At 41.6% G+C, this 12,532-nt stretch overlaps 1 protein-coding gene across 1 annotated transcript in view; it reads right to left on the bottom strand.

The window, feature by feature from the left end:
- The window catches only part of LOC123760499 (CD109 antigen), a 74,473-nt gene that overhangs the window by 23,545 nt on the left and 38,396 nt on the right, over nt 1-12,532 (bottom strand). The window contains exons 19-30 of the mRNA XM_045746188.2: nt 12,387-12,521; nt 11,861-12,023; nt 11,369-11,535; nt 9,787-9,930; nt 8,691-8,831; nt 7,237-7,376; nt 6,797-6,930; nt 5,084-5,322; nt 4,124-4,291; nt 2,746-2,939; nt 1,546-1,720; nt 184-289 (exon numbers count right to left, since the gene is read on the bottom strand). Coding sequence (XP_045602144.2) covers nt 184-289; nt 1,546-1,720; nt 2,746-2,939; nt 4,124-4,291; nt 5,084-5,322; nt 6,797-6,930; nt 7,237-7,376; nt 8,691-8,831; nt 9,787-9,930; nt 11,369-11,535; nt 11,861-12,023; nt 12,387-12,521 — 1,906 coding nt within the window. The remainder of the gene's footprint in view (nt 1-183; nt 290-1,545; nt 1,721-2,745; nt 2,940-4,123; nt 4,292-5,083; nt 5,323-6,796; nt 6,931-7,236; nt 7,377-8,690; nt 8,832-9,786; nt 9,931-11,368; nt 11,536-11,860; nt 12,024-12,386; nt 12,522-12,532) is intronic.

Below are 12,532 nucleotides of genomic sequence, written 5' to 3'. Positions count from 1 at the left end.
AGAGAGAGAGAGAGAAAGAGAGAGAGAGAGAGAGAGAGAGAGAGAGAGAGAGAGAGAGAGAGAGAGAGAGAGAGAGAGAGAGAGAGAGAGAGAGAGAGAGAGAGAGAGAGAGAGAAGAGTAGAGTAGAGTTAGCCGCGTCAGGCTAAGATAAGTTGCCATCTACGACACCTCATGGGCCTCACCTGGCTGGTAGAGATCGTAGACTTTAGCCATGTTGTAGCGGGAGTGGTTGGCGACGGGGTACCAGCGCTCGATCACGTACGTGAGACACGTCTCCCTCGTGTCCAGCTGAGAGAGGCACCAGCTCAATACACCCAACATAATACTGTATTGTACTGTCATCAAATTCGAATACAATGTAATAAAATTCATTACAATATAATGTAATTCAGATAGATTATCATAGGGGGTGTGTGTTGTGAACTTCAGCTCTTAGAATTATCCTACCAATGCGTTCTTCCTAATGTCAATATGGTTCTTATGAGTCTTTTTAGTTTCCTCCCGCGGCCTCCTATCCTACTGAATCTCATTTCGAGCATTGCCTCTGTGCCCATCTTATTAATTTCCCGGTTTACATCTTGCAAGTTGCTATCATATATCTCTTGCTTTGTCCTTATCTTCAACGTGGTGAGGCAGAGTTCTTGGCGGCGTTTCTTGCAAGTTCTCACAAGCCTGGTACACACCTTGGCGAGTATACGTCAACTTTTTTCAGGTCTCTTGATGAGGATTTCAGCCTGAAGTTTTCTACTTTAAAGGTTGGTCTCACGTAGGTTGTTTAATGTTCTGAAGGCCTTTTTTGTCCAAATTCCCAAGATAAAAAAAATGTCAGAAATATTTTTATGTAACCCATTTGTACCTTTATTTTCCGTTGCTTCTCTGTTTAATTGGTAAATTCCCCTTAGAAATGTTGTATGTTGTTAACATGTCTCCCCTGTCTTTCCTTTATTGTGGTACGATCCAGTTCTTTCTGTCTTCACAGCTCAGTCCCTTTAACTCAGAAGCGAACTATGCGGTATATCTTTGAAACTACTCTTGTTATGTTTCGTCCTTTATGTGTGTGGAGGGGGGGAGACGCATATCACATACCGGGGAAGCATACTCGAGAACGGGTCTCACATAGGTTGAACATATAATTCGGAAGGTTTATTGAAGTTCTTGAAGGGTATTTGGAAGTTGACCAATTTGGCGTAGGCTGCCGAGGTTATTCTGGAGTCCACGGGTTACATGTAGAAAATGAATTAGCTACCAACTCAGTGCTTCCAAACGCCTAGTGAGTTCGGGCGGATTCTAGCTCGTGCAGCTTTTTCCTATCCTGGTCCATGGGTTAAGGCGCGCTTCTGAGGTGACCAAGCACGCTCTTCGTCGATCCTGCTGTACTACTCCAAGGATTACCTCGAGTATATACGAGAATTTGTTAGGCAGTACGTGTACCTATGCAGGCGATGAATCACAATAACGTGGCTTGACCAGACCTAAAGTAAGTGCACCAGTAGGTGCACTATGTGTACCTATATTAAGCCAATGCAGACCAAAACAACACTCACATGTTTGAAAAAGAATTTGACGTGCGTGTTGGTCCTGAGGGCCCAGCGGAGGTTCCTGACGGTGCGGGAGTTGACCAGGGCGATGAGGTCGTCCTGCATGACGTAGTAGCCGGATGGGAGGTGGACCTCCACCACGGCCACTCCACTCGTCATGGCCTCCTCCGTGTTCCTCCACCTATACACCCCACACAGTCATCATGTTAGTGTACAGTATGTTGTGTCTAATAGCCAAAGCTGCACTACTAGGCCTAGTAGGCTAAGTTCGTTTTGCTTAATATTTGTTAATTTTTAATATCTCTGGAAACTATCGTCAGAGTTTAGTGATATGAACAGATTATATTAATAACTACTTTATTTAGACCTAGGTTTGCTTGCATTAAACACAGTTGTGGAATAATTAGCATATTTATCGTTATGTCAGATTGATAGTTTTTGTTCAGATTATAAAATAAATATATATCAATATATATATATATATATATATATATATATATATATATATATATATATATATATATATATATATATATTGATATATATATATATATATATATATATATATATATATATATATATATACTATAAAAATATATATCAACACATGATAAAATTTCGAACAAATTCAAAGTTAAAAAAAAAAAATAGGCTTATAAGGCAACTCTGGCTATTATGCACAATATATACGCACACACATAGAGAGGAATTCATCTCTTCAGCGCCCTAACACACATTATAACCAATGAACAACCTATATACAGTCCTATGATACTAAGACAGATCACACTATATAAGAAATCACTCAAGTATCACTTAACACTATATGTGAAAAATACTCTTCCAATGCTATTTTATTTAATTGTAAGAAATAGCAGACAACTAAAATAAATGCCTCCTTAAAATGCCTGGAAATTTTTCAGCCTAATTTTTGTGCTAGATTATGAAGGGTTCTCTTAAATTCTTTCTTTACCAGTTACAAAATACAGTTGATATGAAAGAAACAGTTTTTAGCATTACCTAAAACTATGAGGATTTTTTTTTAACACGAACATAAGAACTTCCCACAGACTACGGTAAGCAAAAAGAGAGTGTGGTAGAAAATAGCCTAAGCTGCTCTATTCTTTTGGGAGGTATTGTATTACCTTTGTAAACTTACTAGAACTTGAATGGTACGCAAACACCCGATGGCTCATACAGTCATACCTCTGACAGGTGGTGATCTCCAGATGGGAGTTGTTCCTTCCGGAAAACTTGGAGACGACAGTGAAGTCGAAGGCCTGGACGGGAGGTTGGTCGAGCAGGGGCTCATCATCGACGCCATAGCTGTAGTCGAGCTGGACCAGCGCCTGGCCAGACCCGCGTCCCACTATGCTAATGTGGCCCCAGATCTTCTCCAGCTGTGTAAATATATGCAGATATTGAATTAGTGAGAACCCTTAACCACGGGGAAGATAATAAACGGCACTCGAGAGAGCAATATAATGCACGCAAATATTAGCTGCACGCAAATGTTGCATAGTTACCCTCCCAACAAGCACACACACACACACACACACACACGGGTGTGTGTGTGTGATGTGTGATTCACACACATGTGTGAACACAATACTTCACATGAGAGAAAAACAAGCAGGCATTTGAAAAAAGTACTTTAGTCAATAATGGAAGAGACAAGAAGGGGCTAACCTTAATTATACAATTGACTGACAAACATCCATTGTAAAATACGGACAACAAAGTGACGCAGAGAAGAAAATATTGTAACTGAAAAACCTTATAGAATTCTATGATTCACCAGGACTACACAGAGAGGAAAACTAGGTTTACTGCATCTTCCTAGATTGTTGGAAGGTCTTTGATACTGTCATCAAGAGAATGTTAATTAAACCAACAGGTGAAGATGGGTTTTGGAGGTCTTTGATATACATGAAGAGCAGAGAGTCATTCTCTGAGAGATGCAACAATGGCAGGAGATAATCAACGGGATTCTTGGATACCTGTGTCCATCACTGTTCCTGATATATGTGAACAACACACCAGAGAAAGTGGACTCCACTATGTCAATAAATAATAACGAGAAGAATGTGAACAATTGAGAATTCAACAATCTTCAGGTTTTAAAGAGTAACCAGATGAATGGTTACTCGAGTCCGACCCAAATGAGTGTACAGTGATGAGAACTAGAACAAAAATAACAACAAAAGCCGTACAGCTTATGGAGAAATCAACTATCTTTGAAAAAATAAGAAAAGCTTTAAAAGTGAACATCATACCAAGTCTAATATCAAACACACATATATACACATGTGTGTAAATCACGAAAAATAAACACGTGATTAAAAATGTGACAGTGTCAGACCACGGAGGAAAATTGAAACAGGAATTTCCTTAAGTACTTTCGTATATTAATAGACTCCTTCTGAAGATGTATTAATATACGAAAGCACTTAAGGAAATTCCTGTTTCAATTTTCCTCCATGGTCTGACACTGTCATATATACACATGTCCGAGGTGCCACTCAGCGCCATCAACAAAACAGAAGCAGCAGATTCCATCACACACAAAATCCGGGAGACTTACGTCGAAGGACCTCATGGCGGCGAGGTCGAGGGAGTCGCCGCCCAGGTAGACGTCGGCGGTGAAGTTGGGGTTGGCGGAGTGCTCGAGGGTGACGCGCATGTCAGTGACGTCCCGGAGCCGGGCGCGGTAGGAGTACTCCACCAGCGCCTCCATCGCCGCCACGCTATCCTGTGCAGGAAGGGAGAAGGAATAATAGGTGGAAGGAGCAAGCATGATGAGGGGGAGATAAAGGAAAAAAGAAGAGTAATAAAATCACAATAATAAATGTAGAATTTGCACTAGACACCACACTACATGGGGAAACCTTTCCCATGTAGTGTGTGGGAAAAATTTACACATGTCCCATGTGTAAATTAGGGCTCTTATCGCAGATACTTGGTGCTGGTGATTATCTGTAACACTAACTTATCTGAGAAAAAGGACTGAAGACAAGTGCGGAATTACGTAAGTGCAATATATTGTTATCCGTAAAATGTGAGGCTGCTATGGAAATAGAAGAGTAATACAAGGTGGAAACAATTTAAAATATAGTTTTAGATTTTAGGAATTTATTGTATAAAAAGCATGTAAATAATATTGAAAGTAATCTGTTGAAATCACAGCTTACTAATGATGCATAAGGAGGCACTTCGTCAGTGTATGAGCAGTGAGCAATTAGAATGAGCTAGAGGTGATGGCAGGTGAAGCCCACTCCATACATAGTATCGAGATTAGATGTAATTCAGACAAGAGAGTCGGGGAACCTTTCTAGCAGTTGAACGGTGATCTACCATAGCTTAGTACATGCACTAAGGAACAGAACTTACTACAGTAAGTTTGGAGCTACTTCCACTACCTCAACCCCCCCCCCCCCCCCCACACACACACACACACACACACACACACACACACACACACACACACACACACACACACACACACACACACACACACACACGATAGCCTAGCTCGTCTTCTCACCAGAGTGGAGATTAACCCGCCGTCCAGCTCCCTCATGACGGCCAGGAACCTGACGATGTTCTCCTGGATGATGCCTATGCCCTCCCTGGCGACGTAGACCAGCAGGGCGTACGAGGTGGTCTCTACGGCATGAGCGTCCCACTTCTGGTCGTCCTTGGGCTGAATGAAGGGCTTCTGGCTGTTCTCGTAGATCAAAGAGTTGAAGGTTACAGGCTCGCGAGACCAGTAGATCTTATTGCCTGAGGGAGATATAATTGCAGTTTAATACTAACTCCCAGAATTTTAAATTTTCATAGCACTGGCCGTCATAGCACTGGCCGATGCTGAAGCTTAAGTAGAATAAGAAAGATATCCAATATCGTGCAGCAGTATTCAAGTGCTTGAAGCGTAAACCATAAGTCAGGGAAAATTACTCTTTATCTTGTACTTTTTAATGTAGACAACAGCTAAGCCTGTTATTGTCGAGTTGAGCCAGTTGTTTAACCTGACACTGACAGTCTGTGTATAAGTATTTCTTTATCACCTACAAGCAGCAGCATTACATCCTGTTGACGGTTGGACTGGGCCAACAGGGTAAAAATAATGCCCTTGAGACTTTATGGACTGAACTTAAGTCTCAAGGCATTCTAAAGTCTCAAGGGCATTGCACATACAGGATGTCAAGGAAATGGTTCGGAGTTTGTGTGAACTGGGCTTGGGTATGAATATTGCGAGTTCCTATGCCCAGCGATTAGTTAAGTCACCCTGCCTCAAGCTTTGATTAAACAGCTCCAGCAGAGCTTGGCAGCTTAACCAGGACTCTCATGGTATTGTATGTTATTCCATCCCCCTCTAGGAGAGGTAACCTTATCTTTTGTGAGTGTCTTTTGTATTTCAAAGGAAAAAATTTTATTGCTATAGTCTGGCCATATCATAACAGGCAATTTTAATACTGAATTTACGATTTACATTTGTAATATAAAGATAGTGTTGCATATTCAGTGGTACTCTTCGCATAGTGGCAATACTTGCATATTGTTGAAGCAGCATGTCGATACAGACTGCAGGTAAATGGTGAGCATGTTGAGGAGTCTCTTGGTGCAGAATTTTTTTTCAATTCAGACCACATTTGAGCTAAGAATGTTGCATGATTGAAGCCTTGCAGAAATGTATCCAAGTACTGATTATAGAGCTCTTCGTTTAGCTCTAGAAACTCATGGTTGACGTTTGGAAATGAATGGATGTTTTGTTTTCTCTATACCATTGAGGTAAGAGAAGAACTGCCATGTCCTTTGTTTGTTGTCTTAGATCCTGTGGACCTGACAATGTTGCCACAGTTAACAGTTACAAGGTTCTCTTATAATGCATTAAGGAGCAGTAAACGAGTAGAATTTAAACCAATCACAAATACAGGTGTTGACTGCATGTCTAGATTTTCAGATATATTGATTAATTTTATGTCATTACGTTGGGAGGGGGATTGATTAACATCATTTATGATATATAAGCAGAGGATTTTAAAATGATTACTAACTTGTCCATGTACCAACGATCCGCGGAGATCATTGTCAATGAGGCTATATAGCCTCATTGATATCATTATATCAATGAGGCTATATAGCCTCATTGATATCATTATATCAATGAGGCTATGGATCAGAGACTGAGGCTGAATTGATCAGCCTCAGACATAAATGAGTCTGGCAGTCATGTGGTGAGACACTTGTCACTTACCATCCACCCTCTTCAGGGAGTCGAGGAGGCTGAAGGCCGCCTCCTTCTTGGTGGAGTCGGCCTTGGTGAGGGCCCAGGCCACCAGCGCCACGTCGTAGGGGTCCTGCAGACCCTCCAGCTCCCGCTCCAGGTATCTGTAGACAAACAGTAGCCTAGCCTGTATTTTTTGGAGTACGCGGCAACACTGGTATACCATCAAAATAAAACACTATTTTGTGTTCTATTCAGTGGTGAATGTTGTTTGGTTGAGCAATTGCCTCTAATTGGCATAAATAACAAAAAATGTATCCTATTTAAAACTTTGGCTACATTGACTTTCAAACTAGGTCTGATAATAATTCCAAGCTGCACCTTTCATATACGTCTGGCACAATCTATTTGGGGGAATGTCGTCCGAGGGGGCGCTAACCCCTGCGTATAGCCCCGAGGATGATACCTACGCGATGGCGCTGGCCTTGGCTATGTTGATCTTAGTCCTGGTGTTGCCCTGGAGGCTGGGGATGATGTTGACCAGGGCGAGCACTACCTGCGCCGTCAGAGACACGTTCCTGCGGCCGTCACGCTCCAACCGGTAGGCGGGCTGCAGGGGGGATACCAGCAGTGTTAGCACTAGTATAAACTGCTGCACACACACACGAACAATATGGAAAAAAGTAAACATAATTCCAATCTACAGAAACAGAGAAGACCTTCTATAAGCTGTAGACCTGTATCACTGACAAGCGTGGTAGTAAAACCACTAAAATAGTTTAATTATATTTAAATGGGCAGAATACATGGAAAGAAACGACATAATAACGGACGGAAAATTTGGTTTTCGAACTGGATAGTCTTGTCGAACAAATCTTCTTAGTTTTTACAATAGACACAGACATATTACAAGAGAAGGTTCGGCCGTTGCACATGCTTGGCCCTATAAAAAAAAAGTCTGTGACATCTCCACAAAGAGATATTTCTGAAAGTTGTAACACAATAAAGGGGGATGACAAGCAGACTACTGAATTGGATAAACAAATTTCCAATTAACAGACAAATGCGAGCAGAAGCTATGTATCTGTCAGAAGAAATGTCACCAATCGGAGTACTTCAAGGTTCGTTTCTTGCATCGGTAATGTTTATTATCCATATAAATCATCTACCAGAGGAAACCAGAGTTGCATGAATTTGTTTGCAGATAAATGATGCTAAATTGCTAAGGAGAGTCAGGGGACTTACATGACTGCCTTACCCTCCAAAATGACCCAGACAAAATTTGTGAATGGAGCCACCAATGGCAGATGGAATTCAATGTAAATAAATGTCACGTTATGAATGTGGAATAAGGGAGAACAAGGAAGAACTTAACCTATAAAGTGTGTGAAAAACGATATTAAAAACCTCTGGCAAGGAAGAGATCCTAGGAGAGGCTTAGGATAGTAAACTGATGTCGAAGGATTATGTAAAGGCCATTATGAGAGAAGTTACGATACAAAGGCAAATTATATTTTCTACTTAAATATTAAGATAGAGAAATATTAAATATAGTCCACAACATTCGTGAGACCAAAGTTGGAATATGCAGCTGCGATGTGGTGCCTATACTCCAAGTGGCACATAAATAAACTAGAAAACATGCAAAGACAAACCGAGCTCACTAGCTCGGTTGACAGAGCAACCGTCTTCTGTGCCTGGGGTTGGTGGTTCCTTGGATCCTAGTGCCCGGATGAATGAAGTGCAAAAACATGCTACTAAATAAAGTAAAAACATAAGTACAAACAAAGTACAAGTAAAATCAAATATGAAATGCTTCAAAATACACACACTCAACATTTCTAAGCTACCTATACAACCTTCCACTCTAACTCCCCCCCCCCACCACCTTATATTAGTAAACAGTCTAGTGTAGGCTACTGACGGTGGGGTTGGCCTTGGAGTCGAGTGGGTGGGTGTAGTTGGGTGTCTCGGCGAAGGCTCCCGCCGGCGTCTGGTACTCCAGCAGCCACTTCGCCGCCATGGTGATCAAGGCGGGGTCGATGTAGATCAGGTTCTCCCAGTCCTGCCACACACAAACACAGGGGTTAACAGTAATATATAATGCCAGCCCATACACAGTGTATATATATATATATATATATATATATATATATATATATATATATATATATATATATATATATATATATATATATATATATATATATACATAAAATTGAGGGCTCTTACAAAAGTACACCCTAGTCGATGACCGAAAACCTGATTGGCTTATCGAGGTCCTCGCCTGCCCTTCCGGACACCATTCCAGTTTCTGGCTGGACCCAATGGTGAGTACCTGACTTACCGAGAAGCTGCCTCGCATTAACTCAAGAGCCAATATGCAGGCTTCCTGCCCCTCATACAAATGGAAACCATAACTACGTGATATAGCGAATGATGTGTGATCACGTAGTTAATTGTGGTTTTCCCTTGTAAAACAGGAAACCTGCAGAAGGCTTATTTCATCAATGCTATATTAACAGAAGTCACCAATGCTTGGTGACTTCTGTTTACACCAAACTAACGTTGCTGATGAATAGTCTACCCAACGATGAAAACAATCTAACGATCCCACTTTTATTGTTACACGGTAATTAATTTCATAAATTGATTAAATATTACCGGTCGGAATTTACCACGGTCTTTTCTGAAAAGAATTTGCGCAGAGGAGTGAGGGAACTTATTGTATATCCCTCATACATCAACACAAAATAGAACACGAAATAATGCCACAATATTGATTCTTGTTCTACTTTGTGTTTGTATATATATATATATATATATATATATATATATATATATATATATATATATATATATATATATATATATATATATATATATATATATATATATATATATATATATGAAGCTGTGTTCCATCAGCCCTCTACAGATATTCTCTGCTCAAACGTCCTGAGGGAGGAGTGAATAGAGGCCGACTTGGAGGGTCCTGAGAGAGGCGGAGAGGAACGCACCTGGAAGCTGGCCAGCCAGAGTATCCTGAGGGAGTAGGCTGTGAGCCACACACTTGGCCCAGACTCTGGCCACATCCTGAAGGCGCCGTCTTCGCCCTGGTAGCGGGCCAGGGCGGCGTACTGCACGTTCACCGCCGTCAACACCTGAGGAAAGGGGCGCTCTTACCTTCCTGGTCAAATCCTATGTAGTTTATAATAAAAGGAAAACTAGAAACTTATTTTTGGGGGGCTTCGATATTTTGCAAGTGCTATTGAAACCTGAGTATTTATTATCCGGTTGCAATATTAGAACTTTCTCTCTAAGCATAATAGAACAATTAATAATGGGCTGTCCTTCCCATTAATGAATAAAATCAGAGAATAATTAACAGCAAAGGGTGCCTACATGAGCATAAAACACACACACACACATACACACACACACATACACATGGTGTTTCAGAGTCCCCATCTGAAGAAGCATATAATGAAACTGGAAAAGGTTCAGAGGTTTGCAACGAGCCTCGTCCCAGAGCTACGAGGGATGGGGTATGAGGAGCGCCTGAGGGAACTGTGCCTTACGAAAGAAGAAGGGAGAGGGGGGACATGATAGGAACGTATAAGATACTCAGAGGGATTGACAGAGTGGACATAGACGAAATGTTCACACGGAATAGTAACAGAACGAGAGGACATGGATGGAAGCTTGAAACTCAGATGAGTCACAGAGATGTTAGGAAGTTTTCTTTTAGCGTGAGAGTAGTGGGGAAATAGAATGCACTTCAGGAACAGGTTGTGGAAGCAAATACTATTCATAATTTTAAAACCAGGTATGATAGGGAAATGGGACAGGAGTCATTGCTGTAAACAACCGATGCTCGAAAGGCGGGATCCAAGAGTCAATGCTCGATCCTACAGACACAACTAGGTGAGTACAACTAGGTGAGTACACACACACATACACACACATACACACACACACACACACACACACACACACACACAACACACACATGAAGAGCTAATGCTCGATCGTGCAAGCACAAATAGTGAGTACACACACTATATTTTTATATATGTATAAAACGTTCTTATCACAATTTTGAACATTTTAAATTTTGTCCCTTTTGCTAAAATGTATTCATGTAGTTGGTGTTGATTAAGTAATGTCTCTGATATAAACCCCCTAATTTACACTTACCTCAAATATAATGACAACTGAACAAATTCATTAATCCCTTTTGAACATCTTAACAGACATTTTTATAAGTAATTTGGTACACAATAATCACCGAGAAATCCAAAACAAAATAGTTCCCCTAGAAGACTCTACTCTTCAAATGTTGGTTTAATTTTCATCCTGATGAGGAACGCCATTCTGACAGCGGTCTCAGATACCAACAAATACTTGGACAGAACAAGGAAAAACATTTGATTCGAGACTTGCAATGGTAGAAACCTTTATGTCCCTCAAAACCTATAAACATTCACTCTATTCTTGTTCTTAGGCACATAAATTATACATTTCCCCTAAAACCTTCTTAAGCGAAACACCATGACTATAGGAATAAAATATAGTTGATCTACCCGAGTAAGGCAGTACCTGATAGGTGAGACCGGGCTTGATTTGGTTGGTGAGACGGAGGTAGTGAAGTGTCAACAGGTTGGCTGCGAAGTTGTAGGCTGTCGTCTCTGCCCCCATCACCTCCATCCCCAGCAGCGAGGTGCTCCCTACTGGCACCTCTGGGAACGCCGGTCCCACCACGTCCCCTGCGCAGGTAAGCCACAAATATCAAACTATAGAAACAACATTTAATGATTCGCAAACCACACAATATCAGGTAAGGCCACCACAGCCACTAACAATAATTCAAATGGAAGTAACTGCAGAAGTTGAGTGCTAGGCTTGTTTGGCTTTGGGCTTAAGGCCTATCAAACTCTGGAGGGTTAAAGCCACCACAATTGGGTTACTGAGCAACCAGAGTGTATACGTTTGTCCTGAACGTAGTCCAGGACAAAAGTATAATCATTGTGTATATACTCCAAAATGCGGGATACACCTGTCGGTGTATTTACCCCAGTGTCGAGTGCTTACCGGTGACGGAGATATGGCCACTGGGGGTATCGAAAATGTACCGTCGCTTGAGAGAATAAGGAATGATGGGGGACTCGTCCAGTCCGATATTAAAGAAGTCATACACGACGGCCCGACTTTTCAGATCCAGCAAGATGGATGTGTGCTTGCCGATGGTCGCCCCCTGGAGGATGGGGCAAGCAGGGAGGGGGTTAGTAGAGGAGCGCAACGGCCTTGACTAGAGATATATTGAATGGAAAGGGTATAACACGTCCAACATAGGTGTTCATGTTGAGGGGAATTACTGCATTGCTTGACACACTATGAAATTGACAGACACACTGATGATGAATGATGGTGAGTACATTTATAATAGTGGTGAGTATATTTATAATAATAACGGTGAGTCCATTCATGATCATAATATTTCGCTTTATTCACAACAAAGTCTTGAGGTAGAACAGAGAACTCGTTCAGCCATTTGCAACTGGCACCAAATGATCCAAGCAGGCTATTGCTGGCGTAGGAGTGGGTTATAGGCGCTCACCTCAGAAACAACATCGATAACGATGGTGTGGGAGTCCTTCTGCATCATGGTGGAGCCCTTCACGGTCACCTCTACCTTGCCCTTCCTGGTGAACACCACTGGAAGGTGCACGTCCCTGGACTCCTCCGGCTCCAGCTGCAACACAA

This window comes from Procambarus clarkii, chromosome 39, assembly GCF_040958095.1.
Source record: "Procambarus clarkii isolate CNS0578487 chromosome 39, FALCON_Pclarkii_2.0, whole genome shotgun sequence".
NCBI lineage: Eukaryota > Metazoa > Arthropoda > Malacostraca > Decapoda > Cambaridae > Procambarus > Procambarus clarkii.
The sequence above is the reverse complement of the archived record's forward strand: the minus strand, read 5'-3'. Positions and strand labels throughout refer to the sequence as shown.